This window comes from Branchiostoma lanceolatum, chromosome 9 (assembly GCF_035083965.1).
Source record: "Branchiostoma lanceolatum isolate klBraLanc5 chromosome 9, klBraLanc5.hap2, whole genome shotgun sequence".
Taxonomy (NCBI): domain Eukaryota; kingdom Metazoa; phylum Chordata; class Leptocardii; order Amphioxiformes; family Branchiostomatidae; genus Branchiostoma; species Branchiostoma lanceolatum.
The window spans coordinates 18,951,079-18,971,386 of NC_089730.1; the positions used below are offsets into that span (position 1 = coordinate 18,951,079).

The window sequence follows — 20,308 nt, forward strand, 5'->3', positions numbered from 1 at the left end:
TATGGCAAAGAATGATAGAGCATTTTCCTTACCTCTTTTTTTTAAAAAAGATGAGTTAATGACATAAACTGTTAACGTTATTAAACATCATTGACTGGTCTAAATTGATTGCTTTTTGGATTTTAAAATTAAAGTTCCTTGGTGAAAGAAAGAAAGCAAAAATAAAGGCAAAGAATAGAGAATGTTTTCCTTTACTCGTTTTGTAACGAAGACAAGTTAATGACATGAACTAACTTCACTAACTGGTTTAATTACATAGTTATCGACTAGCTGGTGCAATCCCAGGATGACGTCACGCCCCGATCCCATGATGCAATCCCCCGCAGTGTGAGATCGCAAGGTCCGGTCTTCCGCATGCAACAGTGCATCAGCGCCGTCTTCAAGACACGGGCGATCTTAGGCAAACTTCCGAGGGTCTTACAACTCTCACACCACCTCACGACGTCGGCCAGGATGGAGAACGGGCCCGAGGGAGCGGCAGGCGCGGCGGCGGCGGCAGCGGCGGCCGGCGGAGAACCGGCTGTGCAGAAGACCGAGGCACAACTGAAGAAGGAGGCGAAACAAAAGGCTAAGATGGAGAAGTTCAAAGCTAAACAGGAGAAGATGGCTGCACAGAAGGGCGAGGTGAGAGATAAGTTTCTCCTTTGTTGCAGTGTTACCGTGATCGGTGTTGTTGTTACGTTAGAACTGAGGTGTTTTTACAACAGCCCCCCTCCCCCTTTATCGGCCATGTGTACAGGTTTGAGGGTGTGAAAGGGGAGGGGCGATATCGCCATTTGTCAATAATCACCACGGAAATGATATTTTTTGTCGTTAATTTTTCGATGTTTGTGTGTGTGTGTGTTAGAAAGATGAGTCCAAAATATATGAATGCATTATTATTACTTCTGTCGTCTACTCTACTCTATGGGGAAGGCTTTTGCCCTTTAAATTTATTGAGCCAGTGATGATCTGGATATTTTTGCAACATTTTTTTGTGAGATATTCATTATTTTGGGATTTCTCGTTCTTATTCTATAGATGACATTCTTCAAATTTTCATGGAAATCAGAATGACCTGGATCTACATTGATTTTTGGTGTAACACACCAGCTTTGTAGGCATGCTGTAGTAGCAGCTGGTTAACTGTTATATTACATTCACAAGTCACCATTAGGTTCATACGTAAATAATGTTGAATACTAGTATATGCAAACATTTCTAAAATGTTTCCACAGAAAAAGTCAGAAGAAAAGAAGGAGAAGAAGAAGGAAAAGGAGGTCGTGACCTATGACATCCAGACCCCCTCAGGAGAGAAGAAAGGTCAGACATACTGTAAATGCATCTAAGTTCGCGTGGTCTTTATTTCGAAAGGCGAAAATGGAGTGTTCGCGGTGGTTGTAAGTTTGCGGGAGCGCTCTATTCACATACTGCTACAGTATTGGACAAAATGTTTGCGGTGATTTTAAATTCGCAGTGAAACGGTCGCCGCGAAAACCGCGAACACAAAGCCACCGCGAACATTTCTGCATTTACAGTACTTTAAATATACTGTAATTCTTGTTTCTTTCACTGTAGCTTTATGTTCACTGTTTTCACGGTCACCTCTGTACCCTGAACCAATCATCAACGTGAAAAACCTGTTGCAATTATTCCTTCACACATCTGTTCTCTAAATCACTTGCTGCCACTTTGAAGTTTAAATTCAGTGAAATTGTCCATTTTTCCTAACACCATTGGCAAGAAATCTTGCTACTTTGAAGATAAAGTGAATTACAGACAGTACACAGCAGACTCTGTTAGATGATGTAACACTAGCTAAATACAGATACCAGCATGTCAAAGTACGTTTTATCATTGCATCATATTCCAAAGCATTTCACTGTAAAGACAAACAGTCTTTTGCTTATGCAACTTGTGCTTTGAAATTGTAATGGCAAACACCTGCTTTCTGCATTTTTTGTTATTCAAACTTCAAATATTCCCCTTTTAACAAAGACTAACTGTAACAATAGATTTGATGGGGCCAACTACACTCTCTTTGATAATAAACAGTGAAACTGAAAGTGAAGAGAATTAACAAAGATATTTATTCGGAATGGCTAACGTTATAGCTTGATATGGAATATAATAGATGGACAAGAAATGTATAACACATTGGTGAAAATTTTCAAATGGGAATGATACATGTACCACATGATTAGAGGTTCAGTCTTGTAGCTCTAAGTCTAACTTTGTGCTAGAAGTACTAACCAGTTTCCTGTCCTGTTATACTACAGATGTGGCTAGTGAGATGCCCAATGCTTACAGTCCTAAGTACGTGGAGGCAGCCTGGTACCCCTGGTGGGAAAAACAAGGCTTCTTCAAACCTGAGTATGGAGTAAGTAGTCAGCTGTTAGATACACAGTGAATAAGTGGATGATTGCAGTAGATGATTGCTGTCTTTGGGAATGTTAGCAATCTTAACCTTCTACTTGCTGCATAACCAATACAAATTAGCAGTCTGAAGGTTTAAGAAAGTTCATTGCAACATTATCCGGTAGGTTATTACAAGTACAGTATCATGATAATGATAAGGAACTTAAGTAATAGAATGCATAATGTATACACACTGTACATACATAAATGAGAAAACCTGGCTTTTGTTTGTAGTCTGTTGAAAGATATATGCTTGTTTATTTGTTTCATTCAGATTTAACTCTGTTTAATTTTACAGAGGAAGAGTCTACAGGAGCCCAACCCTAAGGGCCAGTTTGTGATGGTGATCCCCCCTCCCAACGTGACTGGTTCGCTCCATCTGGGTCACGCCCTCACCAACGCCATTGAGGACAGCATCACCAGATGGTGAGGGCTCAAAGCCTGTTCATATTGCACAGCAAATTAACTGACCAGAGTTAACGTAGCACTTGCCCCCCTTACCCTGCACCTGGGGAGCAAATCCTCTGCATAAAATTCTGATTGACCAGGGATGCTACTAGGTCACATGTGGCCACAGTCTTCAACTTTAACCTGTTCGACTGTCTGATTTCCCCCCTCAGAAAGCCTTAGATTACCCCATTTTAGATTAAAATTCTCTAAAACCCCACCCCTTCTACACCATCTGTATGGTTGCTCTGCTCCCTTGCAATGCCTAACAGTCCCATTCAAAGGACTGTATAACCATGAAATAGATTCTATGGGAAAAACATGCTGTCTTGATATGGATGCAATATCTGAGTGTTATCTAGTTTTCACTACTGTGGAAGAGATGATTATGATGCAGAGGATCTAGTTTTGATCACTGGGCTGCAAGCTGCAAAATTACAACCACTAAAAATATCTTCCTGCAGAAATTCCTGCAGGACAAATTCTTCCTGCAGGAATACCTGCAGATTCTGCAAAAAAAATTTTCAAAATGAATATTCATGAAAGTTATTGTTATCAATCATAACTGTACATCATACTCATCAACTATATGTAAACATTTTTCACTTACATGCTTTTATATTGAAAACATAAGCACTTGTCAAAATGGGAAAAGTGGAATTCCAAACTTAAAGTGGAGGGTGTTAATTATAATTGCTTATTTCAGGCACAGAATGAAGGGAAAGACGACCCTGTGGAACCCCGGCTGTGACCACGCCGGCATCGCCACACAGGTGGTCGTGGAGAAAAAGCTCCAAAGAGAAGAGGGCCTGTCTCGCCACGACATCGGCAGGGAAAAGTTTGTGGAGAAGGTCTGGAAGTGGAAGAACGAGTAAGTTGTGTGTTTAAGTTTAAGTCTGTTTTGAACTAATAAAGTCAGGGAACTGCAGTGAAAACCTTTGCAACCTTCCCTCAAAGACACATTGATTCCTGTTGATATTTGACAGAACAAAAATACACATTGAGTTTGAGACTAAACTCTGGATACTCACAGAAACTTGATTTTTTAGACAGCATCCACACAAGTTTCCATCTATGATCCAGAAAGACAAGAAAATACTGCTATTAATGTTAGATTTAGATTAGAGTCCATTACAAACCATGCAATGATGTACTTTTTTAGTATTGTTTGAAATGTAGCCAAAATGTACAATTTCTCTACCCAAACTCCTACACAATCATTTGTGTATTGTTTTGTTCAGAGATGAAATGGCAAGACTTGAAGTTGAAGTGCTTCAAAAAATATTGTATTCATTGAATTTCTTTGTTTCCAGGAAAGGAGGGCGAATCTATGAGCAGCAGAGGCTGATGGGTATTTCTGTGGACTGGGACCGTGCAGCCTTCACTATGGATGAGGTGGGGTCTTCCTTATAATTGTCATCGTCATTATCATTAGATACATTAAACTTTTGCCCACCTACCCCCTTGTCTACTATTGTTTCAAATGCGTTCTTAAAACCACCGCGAACACTCCATTTTCTCCCTACCTTGAAATAAAAACCATGTGAACTTAAATGCATTTCCAGTATATGAGTGGTGATGCTACTGGCTCTTGTGAGGCACTCAAGTACTAAAAAACTTCAATTTATTTTCCCAGAAACTGTGCAATTGTGTGAAGGAGGTTTTCGTCCGGCTCCACGACGAGGGAATCATCTACCGCAGCAACCGACTGGTCAACTGGTCCTGTCGCCTCAAGTCGGCCATCTCAGATATAGAGGTATGTAGATATTCAAGGTCCTGCATAAAACTTTACTTTACAATACTTTCAGAACACCTTTTCATATCTTAAGATGAGTGCAGTAGGCTAACTACGCAACCCGATTCCACTGATTGATGTCAGTACATTTTATATACGTTCTCAATGCCTTGAAAAAAGTGCACACAATAGCATGGGATCAAAGTCTTGCTACTTGCAAATTTCTGCACAGTTGGTGGTATTAACTAAAATATTATTTTTTGGAAGAAGAAAACCAACACTGTTATTTCAGAAAAATGAGCAAAAACAGTGACTGTGTGGAACAGTTGTATTTCCCCTTTGACACAAGGAAACATAAACACAGAAGTATTTTCCTAGTTTTCTAATCTGTGCCTTTCCCTACCAGGTTGATAAGAAGGAGCTGCCAGGACGTACCCTGCTAGCCGTGCCGGGTTACGAGGAGAAGGTGGAGTTTGGAGTCCTGGTGGAGTTTGCCTACCCCGTGGAGGGGTCAGGTGAGTTAGGAATGATAGTTACCTGTCATATACTTTATAATACCCCACTACTTGAATTTGATGTTTGTTGTAATCTCCAAGCAGATCTATCGGTGGCAATGACAGTATCCAAAGGGCATAAGCAGCATTACTGGCCACAGATAGATCTGCTTGGAGATTAGTTTGTTGAAGGCTTGAAGAAAGTCTGTCCTGTATCCTCCTCCCCAATATTGATTTAATGCAGATTAAGTGTCATTTCTTTAGATTTTGGTTTTTTCTTGGGGTCTGGTTCAAAGTTTATATTGGTGCCAATATCTTTTAACATTATGAGTCAAACATTACAGCAAGAGATTCACTACATCAACATAGCCTTACATTTAGTTTGTAACAGTTTCATGATACAATGTACTTTTGTCTGTTTGGGTGTATTGATGCAAAGCATATCATCGTACCATATTACATTGCTGTCTTCTGTTTTCTGAGACTCATTGGTACATCTAACTTCCATGTTCTCCAGATGAGGAGATCGTTGTTGCCACCACCCGTATTGAGACCATGCTGGGAGACACAGCTGTAGCTGTACATCCAGAGGACGACAGATACAAGGTGACTGCTCGTTTCGGGTTGCAAAATTTTCTCATCCAACCTTTGCCTAGTAACAACACAACTCCCTTTGAGGAATACTATCTTTGATATATATTTAAACAATAGCTATCAAAACCAGATGTTGTGCTGCAGTACCGATGAAAGCTGCTAAGGAATTCAATACCACAATATCTAATCATTCCTTCGATAGGACATGACCTAACCACATTTCATAGATTCTTGAGTTCAACCACATACAAACACTACCAAAAACATAACCTTCTTCTCAAAGGTAATTATAATAAATTATGTTCAGGTGAACATTAGGCTAAAATTCAAAAGGTATATGTCAGAGACGTAATTGAATATACAACTCCTCTTTATCCACAATGTGTTTAAGATAGTTGCAACATTATTTTGTACGAACTATACATGTATTTAACTTTTTTGAATATCAATTTCCTCCTCCTCCCAGCATCTCCATGGGAAGTACGTCCTCCACCCCCTGTTGGAGCGCCGCATGCCCATCATCTGTGACGACTTTGTGGACAGGGAGTTTGGAACAGGTATGAAAATTGTACATTCATGTTTGTTTGTTTGTTTGTATTGTGTAGCTGGCTATCCACTTGATGGCATTACAGACCAGTCAAGAAATATAAGTCATACTATGACACTGACTCATACCTTCTTAACATAGATGAAGTGTAATTGTGACAAACAGGAATTTTAAAACACCTATAGTTGTGACTACATGTACTTCCTGTTCTTTTCTTGGCTGGAGTAGGCAACAGTAAAACCTGTCTATCGTAACAACTCAGTAGATACATGTAGGTGGCCGCTACATACAGTGTATTCATTTACATTGTATAGTATTTTTTTAAAGGTTTGCCACATTGTACATCTTGATTCCGTGTGCCTGTCCCAGGTGCTGTGAAGATCACCCCAGCCCACGACCACAATGACTACAGATATATTTATTTACATGTTAGTTTGTTTGATAGTTTGTCCTATTGTACACCTTGACCCTGCCTGTCTGTTACAGGTGCTGTGAAGATCGCCCCAGCCCACGACCGCAACGATTACAGATATATTTATTTACATGTTAGTTTGTTTCATAGTTTGTCCTATTGTACACTTTGACCCTGCCTGTCTGTTACAGGTGCTGTGAAGATCACCCCTGCCCACGACCACAACGATTACGAGTGCGGCAAGAGGAACAACCTGGAGTCAGTCACCATCATCGACGACAACGGGCTCATGACGGACGACTGCGGAGACAAGTTCAAGGTCAGAGTTCACTTCCACAAACCTTTTTCTTGTAAAATGTTTTGTTTCGTCTTTTATATTGTGTTGGCTTAACGATAGGGCCCAGAAGTCAGAGGACCGTCCTGGGTTTGAATTCCCTGACATGCCACAAATGTTACGTTGTATCTGTGGGAAAGGCACTTTATACGACTTTCCTCACTCCACCTTGGTGTGAAAATGGGTACCTGACATTGGTTGGGGAGGTAGAAGGTGGTAGAAGAAAAGAGATGGGCTCCGCCTTCAAATACTGTGCCCTAGACACAATGGATAACAACAACCCGCTGCCCTTACGGCCTCAAAAAGGCTATGGAACTACCTTTACCTTTATATTTGTGTCACAGTTTCGATTTGTAATGAAAGAGTATATTCATCAAATGCTTCACCATGACTATATGTTTATCAGTTAAAGAATCTAAAAGCTGTCACAGTGGATTATAATCAAAATATTATGTAGCTCCTTTACATGTAAATCTTGGTTTGATCTGGAGCACGATACTGCTTCTTAGTGTAATTGCTTTCAATGTTTCAATGAATAGGTTTGATGAATTTTGAATGTCTGTGTTATCTTTACTTGTAGAGCATGAAGCGTTTCCATGCCAGAAAGGCTGTGTTGGAGGCTCTGAAGGAGAAGAACCTGTACAGGGGAACTAAGGATAACCCCATGGTGGTGCCCACATGCAGGTAAATAGGGTCATAACTATGTGGTTGTAGTGTAAGTAGCTTACTGTGATAAAGTTCTAGGTTGTAGTTACTATACTGATTCGAATGAGAAGAACCTGCACAGGGGAACTTAGGACAACCCCATGGTGGTGCCCACATGCTCATAGTAAGGGAAGAACTATAGGTTGGAGAGAACTGTCAGGACACATATGTACATGTAAGGTTGCATAGACTTAGTACAATGGAAGGCAAACTGTAGACTCAAAATCTGAGGTTGAAAAACTGAGTAAAGGTTCTGATGTTTTGTGGGTTTGCAACATGATTGTGATGGTAACCTACACAGATACATTCTGGACAACACTTTTGGAAGGGAAACGTTCCACATGTCATTCCAATGTTGGCCCCGTTTTGTCTGCAGCCATTGGAAGAATTAGGAACCTGCTACAAAGGTGCATTTAGCACAACACTCTGGACAGAATAGGAGGAAGCATCGCTTTTTTTGTTGCTTTGTTTGCCCTCAGACAATGTCTGTCTCTTGTCCCCAGCCGCTCTAAGGATGTGATTGAGCCTCTGCTGAAGCCGCAGTGGTACGTCAACTGTAAGGACATGGCTGCCGCCGCTGTGGAGGTGAGGGGTCTGCTGGCTAAACATTGTTGTACACTGTTAGTTTTAGTAATGCTGTTAGTTAGTTGGAGATACCATAGAAATGTGCTCCGGTGGTCCAAGCTGTAGGCATTTCCCCCTGCTGTTATGGAGGTGAGGGGTCTGCTAGCTAAACATTGTTGTACACTGTTAGTTTTTGAAGTGCTGTTTGTTACTGCACTTATTAAGTGTCGGAGACACCATAGAACTGGTGGTCTAAGCTGTAGGCGTTTCCTTTGCTGCTACAGAGGTGAGGAACTCTGACTCACCCCTTGAACCATTACTCTGCTGAGAGCATACCCAGTGTTCTCGCCAGGCCTTTTCAGCATAGGGGCTGAAACATGATTGTGATGGTAACCCTCACAGATACATGTACATTCAGTCCCTATGCTGTGATTTGGACCCCCTATGCTGTGATCTGGACCCCTATGCTGTGTTTCAACCAGCATAGGGGTGTTTCTTTCTTGGACAAACCTTGTGACCCTTCATAAGTCTTATAAAAAGTTCATATTTGGCTTTAGAATGAGGCTGCACAAAATTTATCCCTCAAAATGCATGAAATAATGTCTCATTGGGTTATGAATTTACAAATTTTCCGGGGGAACATGCCGGACTCCCTACTATGGTCATGTCTTCAACACTCCACGCGTGACTTGCACCGCGTAAAGTTGGCCTTCTGTACCTGACCCCTATGCTGTGAAAAAATTCTGGTGAGAACACTGATACCCATGCAGGTTCAACACTAGTATTACATTTAGCAGAAATTGGCGGGTGAAGAGTTACAGATGAACTTTGATTGTATGGTTTTGAGAAATTTTTGACACAGAATCATCAGTAAAAAGTGAACCAGAGACCATCGAGCACAATAATTACACTCAAATCAAATAGAGTGAGCTAGATGATATGTGTTTAGATTGACTGGTTGGTTGGTTGGTTACTTTAAGAAATTTTCATCAAACCAATTCTAGGTTAGATATTTTGATCTTTTGTGAAATGTATGTTTGGTATGAAGGACTGTTATACTTCACAATTTTTTTGGTTGGAGCTTTAAACTGCTTTGAAATATATTGTGTATAACAAAGTCTACACTCCTTTGTTTTCACCAGGTTGTTCGTAACGGTGAGCTGAAGGTGATCCCAGACTTCCACGAGGCGACGTGGTACCGCTGGATGGAGAACTGCCGCGATTGGTGCATCTCCCGCCAGCTGTGGTGGGGGCACCGCATCCCCGCGTACTTCGTAACCGTGGACGACCCCAGCGTTCCTCCTGGCGCTGTAAGTACCAGAAGATTTATTCACATTTCACTTTGAATCAGCTTTAGAATTAAAGCTGTTTGTAGGATCTAAAAGTACAAAATGGCTAGCATAATGAGCATTATTTTCTGTACTCTCATCTACTTCAAGCCTCATTTCATGAGAAGTGTAACATCCAGATCTGAAATTACCACAATGTAGTTTTCAGTTCCAGGCATGTCCACAGTCATGAACAGTGGTTTGTGGACATACATGTACTATGGGATGAAACTGCTTGTGCTTGTATTTGAATTGTTCTATTTTCTCTAAACTCTTTTCCTCCATGCTACCTGTTTGTGTCCATCTAGGCGGTAAGTCTCTCACTGGTGCACTTGCATGACAAAAGTTTGGTCTTAACTAGACTTAAGCTAACTTTCCCTTCAGCTGGTTTTCATGCATTTTCAGTCAGCCCAGATTTTTTAAATTAGCCGTCGTCTTCTGTTCAAAGAATTGATGATTAATGCCTGTGGTTTCCTTTTCCTGACTCACATCATCATCATCATCGGTCCTTCTTTTACAAGGTGTAGCAAGTAAAGTTTGCTCTCCAGAACTTCTTGTCGTTCATTGCAGAGAGGAGTTCTTGTCCTTCTAAATTAGTTTCGGTTTCTATGAGTTTCTTGAGTGTTGTGATTGGTCGACCAATCCTTCTGTTTCTGTCCGGGTTCCAAAGCAGAAGCTTTCCAGCTCGTTCTCTACTACGCTCTACTACTGACTTGCAATGGTGTAAGACATGGGCACAAACTCTGATTATGATGTTTTCTCTGCAGGATGTTGATGAGAAGTACTGGATCAGTGGCAGGGACGAGGCCGAGGCTCGCAGAAAGGCTGCGGAGAGGTTCGGGGTGTCAGAAGACAAGATCTCCCTCAGACAAGGTGTGGACTATCGTCTGTCTTTCCTTTCCATCAAGAAGTACCTTTTTTTTTAGGTCAAATAAGAGTAAAGTTAGGTTATATTCACTCACTCACACTCACTCTCCAGTTTATCACCGTTAGAAATTCTTCCAATGATTGTAAAAGCTCATGATCCCATACTATACACTCTAACTTGCACCAGGTAGATTAGCCTTATAGAACAACTGTAGTTAAGTACCCATAGATGCCATACTTTGTACCTTGTACAATCGTTGTGCATTTAAATTATATATCTATTTTTGCCCGTATTGTGTGGGTTAGACTTGCTTGGACATACATGTAGATGTTGTGACTTCATGGCAAACCGCCAAGTGCCTCTGTCTTGCAGGTTAACACAGTGTAAATGGTAATATTTACACAATCTATCCACTAGCACTCTCAAAAGTTATTGTTTTCTACAAGAAATTGTTATTTTTTTACATTGATCAGCAATTTTGTGTTTCAGATGAGGATGTTCTGGACACGTGGTTCTCCTCAGCCTTCTTCCCCTTCTCCATATTTGGCTGGCCGGAACAGGTTTGTTTGTTTGTTTGTTTGTTTGTTTGTTTGATCTGATCTTTGTAAATTCTTTTTCATTCAATTTGTTGACAGGTTGAAGGGAAAAAAACACAATGAGCTTTTTTCTCTACAGATCTGGTTTAGAAATGCTTTATCATAATATTTTCTCACAACTGGTTCAAGGCATTGCATGGGATGATCTACATTTTAATGGTCATTGAAAAATTTCAGCCTGAATAGAATTTAGCTTCTAGCGGCCCTTTCACTGGTCAGTTTCACTAGGGGAGGAGGCCCAATATGCCCCTGATAGCGAGAGAATATGTAAAATGTCAGATTAAAGATCTGCTGTTTACATTTATCGAGAGTATTGACTTTTGAAACTGTTGATGATATATTAGTATTTAACATTCTTAGTGTGTTTCTTTCAGACAGAGGAGTTTAAGTTGTTCTACCCCGGCACCTTACTGGATACAGGACATTACATTTTTTTCTTCTGGGCCACTTAGTACAAACATTCAGAATTGCGCCTTCAAGTCGTAATGTTTTTCTCTGTTATTCCAGACAGAGGAGTTTAAGTTGTTTTACCCTGGTACCCTACTGGAGACGGGACATGACATCCTGTTCTTCTGGGTCGCTCACACAGATTCAGAGCCATGTTTCTTAAAGACTTTTCTCTGTTATTCCAGACAGAGGAGTTTAAGTTGTTCTACCCCGGTACCCTACTGGAGACTGGACATGACATCCTGTTCTTCTGGGTCGCACAGATTCAGAGCCATGTTTCTTAAAGACTTTTATCTGTTATTCCAGACTGAGGAGTTTAAGTTGTTCTACCCTGGTACCCTACTGGAGACGGGACATGACATTTTGTTCTTCTGGGTTGCTCGGATGGTCATGATGGGACTCAAGATGATCGGCAAACTGCCCTTCAAGGAGGTGGGTTCAACGTTACTTAATTTTTTTGTTTAGCTGGCATTCACTGCTTTCTTTTCTAAGCTCTCAGCATTTGGGAAAGGGTATGATAGTTAAACACACACCACTACCAATGGACCAGCCCCCTGCTGTAGTGATTGCACAACGTTGTGTGGCCCATTAGGGCTATTGAAACAGATGGGCACTGCCCTATTTACCATCTGGTGCGGGAAATACAGTAGGAGCATCCTCACTAGATAGCTTTAAACAACGATTGCAGTCAGATGTGCAAAGGTTAGGTGTGACTGGCTGTTTAGTGTTATATAATTACATTGTAGCTTCTGCTGCGCCGCATGCCTGCAAAGCTTGTGTGTTTTGCAGAATGGCAGTTATACTGGCTATACAGATACAGAAGAAACTTAACTGTAACATCTTCCCTGCCCCCCTCCCCCAGATGTACACCTGCTACAACACAAAGATGTAGAGATTAGGGGTGGATATCGGTTCGCTGGACCTAATTTGGACCTTTATAATATCCAAGAACCGAGTCCAAAAAACCTGAATGCCTAAAACCTGAGTCCAAAAAAAACTGAACAACGTACAAATTTATGTTTCTATTTTGTTTGAAAAAAAATGTTTTGAGTCTCCCCTCTGACAAAAAAGGCATTTAAAATAAGTGTAACATTCAAATATCAAACACTGGTTTGTCTTGAAAGTCTTCTCACCAAGAAACTTTTATAGTCGTGCGTGTCAGTATCAATTCTCCATGCTTAATATTGGTCTAATAAAACAAAACATCAACTGGACAGGATCAGGTTCAGGTTCAGACCTGAACCTTAATCTCTGGACCTAAACTTGGACTTGGACCTTACTAAGCCAAACCGGTATCCACCCCTAGTAGAGATGTATTTAAAGTCAAATAAACAGCTCAGTGTGTCTCAGTGCAGTCCTTGTGTAATTTTCCCTCCAACTCATCCCCCCTCCCCAGGTGTACCTGCACGCGATGGTGAGGGACGCCCACGGCAGGAAGATGAGCAAGTCGCTGGGGAACGTCATCGACCCGGTCGACGTCATCAACGGCATCACGCTGGACAACCTGCACAAGCTGCTGGAGAACAGCAACCTGGACCCACGGGAGGTTGCAAGGGCAAAACAGGGACAGGTGAGGTTACAGCACACCTACTACAACACAGCTATTGCTAACGTACACCTTAAACTAACTAACTAACAAACAGTAACCTGGACCGACGGGAGGTTGTACGGGCTAAACAGGGACAGGTAAGTTTATAGCACACATGTTTAATTTTACAGAAGCTGAAGGCAAAACGCACAAGAATACATATACTCCTTTTACCTAGTTGTTTTTCTCAATAACTAATGAACCTAATATGACACATTCTGATGTTCTTCTTCCCCAGAAAGAGGACTATCCCAACGGGATCCCTGAGTGCGGCACAGATGCCCTGAGATTTGCTCTGTGTGCCTACACTGGACAAGGTGAGGTCCTTGGAAATGTTCATAATTATCTTACCCAGCATAAGGTTCCAAGACATTTTATCAGTGTTTAACTCCTCAAATAAAGCATTTCACTTTTGTGTAAAGTTTCTGGTGTCAGCATGTGTTTATTTGTGTTGAGCATGACACCTAGATGTGATTACTTGTCAGGCCAAGGTCCAAGAATCATAAGAAGCCTATTAATTGATTAATTAAAAGTTATCCTCAGGCTGACAGTGTTACAGTATATGGTGCACTCTTCTCGTTGCCTCGTCTTTGCTAAAAGCATTTTGGGAGGATGATGTCCAAGTTAGCTGCAAGCCTTTTGTGACTGCCGTAGAGTATAATGCACATTGTACTAACCAACAGGTGAACAATGCTGGTGAAAACACGCTCATGGTAGATATAAAATAATTATTTTATTTTCCAGGCCGTGACATCAACCTTGACGTGCTGCGTGTCCAGGGTTATCGCTTCTTCTGTAACAAGATGTGGAACGCCACCAAGTTTGCCCTGAGCAGCCTGGGGGAGGGCTTCCAGCCAAGGTTTGAGGCTAAGGTAAGGTCTGGTATTACAAGATTGTTTGTAACTGAGGACTACCGACATCATTATGAAGTACATTTCAAACCTGTGCTAGTGGCCACTGCTGCATAATGCGTTACTGTAGTTCTTGTTTCTTTCACACTCGTGACTGTAACTTTAAGCTCACTGTTTTCACTGTCACCGCTGGACCGTGAACTTATCATCACAGTGAAAAACCTATTTATGATTCCTTCACACATCCTTTCCGCAAGTCACTTGCTACCACCGTGAAGTTAAAGTTCAGTGAAAATGTCCATTTTTCTTATACCGTGAAATTTTGCTACAGTGAACTTAAAGTGAATTACAGTATTCAAATCAGGGTAATGTGGTAAAAATGTTTGTGACAGTCCTCCCCTAATCTACTATGTGGAGATTTTATAGGAAAGATGGACATGAGAAAAAATTTGCAGTATGTGAGGAAAAGTTACATTCGAAATTACACAATTACAGATGTCACAGCTTGGTCTGTTGGAGTCAAATGTGTGGACATTGATTTGAGTTTGAAATTGCTCCAAATTGTGGTGGGACTGGTGGAAAGCAATGAATCACCTGGTAAACAGAACTGAAATAATCAAGATTTACATCTCATTCTGTTTTCTGCTGTCTCCATGTTCCTCAGCTGTCTGGCAATGAGCGACTGATCGACCAGTGGATCCTGAGCAGACTGGTGGCGGCCGTCGACGCATCCAACCGCGGTTTCGAGAACTACGACTTCCCCCTGGCGACGAACGGCATCTACAACTTCTGGCTCTACGACCTCTGCGACAAGTATCTGGTAGGAATGCGTTAGGATTTCCTTGGCAAAACAAGTTTAATACAAGTATTCCTTAACAACCTCAGGAAGCATACATGTAAATGTGGGCAGAGACAATATCAGGTTTGGCGGAAACACAACCATTTATTCCTAGCCTCAAACGTAATCATAACAAAATACATGTACATGTGAACAGGTAAACTTAAAGGAGATGATATCAAACAAGATACAACAATGTAAACAATCTACAACTTCTGGCTCTACAACCTCTGTGACAAGTATCTGGTAGTAATGTCTTTTGCTCACTTCTGTTTCAGATTCTGTACACGACGAACTGTCTTCAGTATAAACAGGGACATGGCAATGAATGATGAAATGCGTTCAATTCACACAATCAATACACACAATTAGTACACGCAATCAATACACACAGTCAATACACACAATCAATACACATAATCCATTCATACCTTCAATACATACCTTCAATACATACATTCAATACACACAATCCATTCATATCTAACTTCAAATATTTGCTGTTCGGTTTTCATTTTATTTTGTTTTACCAGGGGAGTACACTCAGGACTCAAATTATTTTAGGAATCTAAGGGACCATTAAAAAAAGTATTATTCTCTGCACATCATCACATTTTAAACGATATCAAAGTTCGTACTGCACTAAGCTAACTGGGAAACTTCTTATGACATTTTGCTTTGATTGCTTCTTGCCCGCAAATGTTTCCATCGAAGGTGGTATCTTTGAGAAGCTACTGAATATGATCTTCCTTTGTCTCAATTGATTGATTACAACATGTAATTGATTATGCCTCTCTCCGTTCAGGAAAGCATCAAGCCAATTATCTACGGTAAGAACGAGGCAGCAAAGGAGACAACACGCCAGACACTGTACACGTGCCTGGAGGTCGGACTCCGCCTCCTCAGTCCCTTCATGCCCTTCATCACCGAGGAGCTATGGCAACGGTTGCCACGACGATCCAACGACGCCCCGCCCAGCATCTGTGTTGCATCATACCCAGAGGCAGAGGAGGTAGAAATTATCCCTTTTTTGTTTTGACATATGTTCTATTCTTTAGCCTTTACTCTACCCAGATGTACACGAACATAAGATGCAGAAAAATATATCTATAGCAAGTTTGTTTGATATAAAAAATGAATGAATAATAATGATGATGATGATAAAAGAAAGGTCAAATCTGAAAGAAAATTATATAAAACTACATGGAGTAGCTCATTATTGACTTGTTTAAACGTTTATCAATTTTTTTGCTGTCATTTAGTTTCCATGGAGACAAGAGACACTGGAGGAAGAGCTTGACTTTGTCCATGAGGTCAACTGTAGAGCGCGGTCCATCCGGGCAGAGTACAACCTCACCAAGCAGAGGCCTGAACGTAGGGAGTTACACTGTACTCTGTACTGCTGAATGGGAAGTTACCGAGTAGCTTAGTGCACTTGTAGCTTAGCCAAGCTTCCACTTTTTGTGACAGAGAAAGCATACAATATCTATAGTATAGATAGATAGGTTTGTTGTACTTGGGAAATTCTCATAGCTCTTTCTGACAAGTACAATGAACAGTGGACCACAGCTTAACGTCCTGTCCTATGGATTTCCACCCTTTCCAGTAGCACGCAAAAGGTCATAAGATGTCTTTCTGTTTCAAATCCAACTGTTGCTGCAGGAACGCTTTTTCTAGAATGTATACATTTAAGTTTTTATGTCTTTAGTCTATATCTGTGTATGTCTGTATCATATTACTGTGGGTCAATGTATTTGAAATTAAAAAAAACTCATAAAGCTAAGACTTGACCTGAATCTGCCCTCCCCCCTCTAGTTTACCTGCAGTGCTCGGACAACTCTGTTGCTGAGATGCTGAACAAGTACATTGACATCATCACCATCCTGAGTCAGAGTGGAAAGGTCGTGACCCTGGTGGACCAGCCCCCACCCGAGGGCTGCGCCATCCTCACTGTGTCAGACAAGTGTACTGTTCACCTCTTACTTAAGGTAAGGAAAGACATTCTGATAAACATGTTTTTTAATCCAGTTTAAGATTACAGAGAGTTAGTTGTCCACTGGTTGTGATACATGTATGAAAGATATAGAGGGTATGTGCTACTTAATATTATTATCATGTATGTATCTTTTTTTTATCGATATGAGTGAATTTAAGAGTACAATGAACATCCTGGCCATAGGGTTGCAACCCTTTCCAGTAGTATCCAAGCAACAACTACCTGTTTGTTTGTATTGCATACCCGTTAAACCGCCTCATGGAGTAACGCACCAGGTTTGTACTGAACAGTACAAGCTGCATAACTTTGTGGACAGTTTTATTTGATTCACTCACTACGGGAAGGACCCCTACTCTTTTCAATGAGTGTTGTGGGTTCTTTTAGGTGCTCGAGGTGTGGCTCTCCTCAAACACAGTACCTCTGTTTACCGTACTTTAAGAGGGACGTCCCTAACCAAAGCTAGGTACTCATTTGCAACTGAGTGAAGTGGGAAAATTCATGTTAAGCACCTTTCCCAAGGGCACAATATCAGGGCATGTCAGGGGATTTGAACCCAGGACCTCTGGGTTCTGGGCCAAACACCCTACCATTATGCCACACTTCTAATCCAGAGACAGGGTTGCAAACCAGGATCATCTACAAGTAACATGAGCTAAATTGTTTGTTCTTTCCCAGGGCATGGTGGATGCCTCTAAGGAGATCACTAAGCTGGAGGGGAAGAAGACGAACCTGAATAACCAGGTGGACAAGATCCTGAAGGAAATGAGCATCGCTGACTACGAGAACAAGGTGCCGGAACAGGTCCGCATGAGGAAGGACGAGAGGGTAAGACAGGACAGTGTCTTCTAACTTTTGTGGAACAATTTTTAACACTCATCCTTCCCACTGTTTGTTAACATGGAAAATCCTCACATGCAGTAACTTATATGACATTCATTGGCAAAGTAGAAAATCAGGTATTTTAGGAAGAGAACAATCAGTATTTTGAAATAGAAATTGCCTTTGGAAGTTGCTGTTTTGATTAAGTTTGATCTATTGGCATACCATGTTAATGTTTTGCTCTTAGAAGAAATATACCGCAGGGCTTTTATTAATCTATTGCATGTGTTTTTGTATTTCACTACAGCTGTTTTCTTGAACATTATGCCATAGAACTATATGTTTGTACATGTTGGACTAGGCTCTTTCACAGATGTCTGATAAGCTGTTTGCTCACAATGTCTCTTTTATGACTTATCAAAACTGGAAGTATTTCTTTGTTTCAGTAGCTGGTCTCTGTACATTATGCCTCAGTGCAGTACATTTGTCAGTGCGTTTTGAAGTAATGAATTATGAAGTTATCCTTTGATTTATCTGACCATGCTAACAATCTGTTGTCTCCATCCCCAGAAATCCCAGATGGAGGGAGAGATCGAGGCCATCACCAAGGCTATTGAGAACTTCCAGAAGCTTCTATGAGTATCCAGGCTTTAGCTGTTCCCCCTCTCACTGAAATGGGACCATCCATAGTTCTGTGGCGTCATCAGCTTTTGGCATAGTCCATCGTACAGAAAAGGGGGTGAAATGATACCCAATTTCGGCTAGTTTAAGTTTAGGTATAAAAGATACAGTACAATTTATGTTGACTTAAATGATTTGGAGAAAATATTTATCATTATCCATTATTTCATGCACAACTGGTCTACATTGATGCCTAAGGACAACTGTTGAAAATGTTTTAAGAAGATGTAGATACAATAACAAGATGTTAGGTTTATTCAGATTTCTCTACTTGTGAATTCGAAGTTTGTTTCACACATGAATCAACATTGGTTATTTGCATGTACATGTATATTACCTGTATCTGTAATTCAAATTGATAAAAATTCCTAAGGTAAATATTACATGTACTTCAGGTTTTAAGATATAAAATCAAACAATAAAAATGGAAGAAAGGTCTTTCTCGACATGTGAAAGAGGTAGCTAGTAAGTCTGTTTTCAAAGTAATCTGAAGATAGTCAACTGGAATTTGAACTGTAACAGATACAGCTACACTTGCTACATGTATTTGTACAAGTATTACTAGAGGAACTTGGAACATAATGTTACTCAAAATTCCCACTGGCCTAATGTCCATGAATGCTTGTTGCAACTGAAATATAATGTTGCTAATCAAATGCTTGTTTCACGTTTACACAACACTTGTATACAGTAAGAAAGGCTGACTGTTTTAGTGTTAAGATCAAAAATTTCTATCTTAATTAAAGCATAGTATACTAGGGTCATGATAATAAAATGCATTTCTTTCATTGAAAACCTGCCTTTGTAGAATTTTTTTCTTTAATGAGTTTAGTCTGATTTGAATTGTATTGTATGTATCAAGCAGGTTGCCTTCTTGTATTCAGTGGGTCAATAATAGGGTCGATTGTAGATTTAAGAAGCACTTAGTCTATGCTGAGGTATTAAGAGATGTAGAAGCTAGCAAGCAAGCCGCACTGAGGGTATTAAATGATAGAAGAATAATGTAGGCCACAGTCTTCCTTTTGTAACACTTGAACACCTAATATTTTACAAAACCATACTGAAATCATGAAAGAAGCTAAAAAAACACATGTGGTGCTCACAACAGTGTCCTATCCTGGACTAGCCTGGCTGCCATCCTATTTCTACCGGGGCTCCTACATTCGCTACCCTATTTTTTTAGGGTAGCGAATGTAGGCGCCCCGGTAGAAATAGGATGGCACCAAGGCTAATCATGGAATAGCCTCTACCAGGCTCCATAGGTCGCTGGAAAAATCGTAGAAATTGGCCAAATAGACGGATCGACAACATGCCAGAAAAGTTAGTCCGCTACAGACTTTTAGTTACAGTTTGCGACCTCCCCCGTGGATGGCGAATGGTCCCTACCTCCGAAGCCGACTCCTTTAGCATACTATTCACTGTATTTGGCAAATTTCTACTATTTTCCAACCATCCGCGGGGCCTGGTAGAGGCTAATCCTGGACGCCTTTCTAGTATGTCCTCGTGGATTTAGACACAAAAATACACAGCAAACATTGTTTCGAACGAAAACGTCCACAGTTGCTTGGGAATATGCCCGACAAAACTCCATTGTACGTCACAAAGAGAAAGGAAGAGAGAAATAAACGTGACAATAGCATTTTTTTTATAAATTCCCCCTCTTTTTATTACGACACAATGTAACATAATTGTCCAACCTTATCGTTCATGCTGATTGGTCTAAAGCAGTCACGTGGCCCTGGTTACCCGCCACTTGTTCCAGAACGTGCCTGCTTGTGTCGCATGACGCAGTAGCTCTGTTGTGGATAGAACATAGTGTTACTCAGGTAAGCCAAGGTGTCCAGATTTTTTAAATATTGCAAGTTGATCATTATACAGTTTAATGAATAACATAGAAATGTTAGGTAAGCAAAAGTTGGCACGGTTTGAAAACTTTTGATGCATCGTTTATTTTGATCTTTTAAAAACTATGGGGTTCTTGTTTATATTTCGTTCAGTGATCGCTAAACTTACTATGGGACCTTTCTGTTGTGATCACACCGAGATTGAAGAATAAAGTCGTTTACT

The 20,308-nt window shown here is 40.7% G+C and overlaps 1 protein-coding gene across 2 annotated transcripts; it reads left to right on the forward strand.

Annotated features, from left to right (window-relative positions):
- The first annotated feature begins 300 nt into the window (after nt 1–300).
- On the forward strand, nt 301–19,036 carry LOC136441508 (valine--tRNA ligase-like). Of its 2 annotated transcripts, none has more exons than XM_066437838.1 (26): nt 301–624; nt 1,218–1,302; nt 2,259–2,359; nt 2,696–2,823; nt 3,551–3,715; nt 4,158–4,239; nt 4,481–4,600; nt 4,986–5,094; nt 5,591–5,679; nt 6,134–6,224; nt 6,818–6,945; nt 7,541–7,644; nt 8,145–8,250; nt 9,372–9,539; nt 10,325–10,430; nt 10,915–10,985; nt 11,775–11,900; nt 12,865–13,038; nt 13,295–13,373; nt 13,801–13,928; nt 14,572–14,727; nt 15,551–15,757; nt 16,008–16,119; nt 16,561–16,733; nt 17,417–17,566; nt 18,131–19,036. In XM_066437838.1, the coding sequence occupies exons 1-26, from the start codon at nt 355–357 to the stop codon at nt 18,197–18,199; spliced, it is 3,297 nt and encodes a 1,098-aa protein (XP_066293935.1). In that variant the 5' UTR covers nt 301–354; the 3' UTR covers nt 18,200–19,036. The 2 variants fall into 2 exon arrangements, with proteins under 2 accessions (XP_066293935.1, XP_066293936.1); XM_066437839.1 differs by having other exon boundaries at nt 302–624; nt 8,169–8,250.
- Nucleotides 19,037–20,308: the final 1,272 nt, after the last annotated feature.

What these genes read in the sequence shown, in the direction of transcription:
- LOC136441508 (XM_066437838.1), top strand. Translation starts at nt 355, where the DNA reads ATGCAACAGTGCATCAGCGCCGTCTTCAAGACACGGGCGATCTTAGGC. An exon ending in ATGGTGGTGCCCACATGCAG is followed by an intron (nt 7,645 to 8,144) that starts GTAAATAGGGTC and finishes GTTTGCCCTCAG; the next exon opens with ACAATGTCTGTCTCTTGTCC. An exon ending in CCAGCGTTCCTCCTGGCGCT is followed by an intron (nt 9,540 to 10,324) that starts GTAAGTACCAGA and finishes TTTTCTCTGCAG; the next exon opens with GATGTTGATGAGAAGTACTG.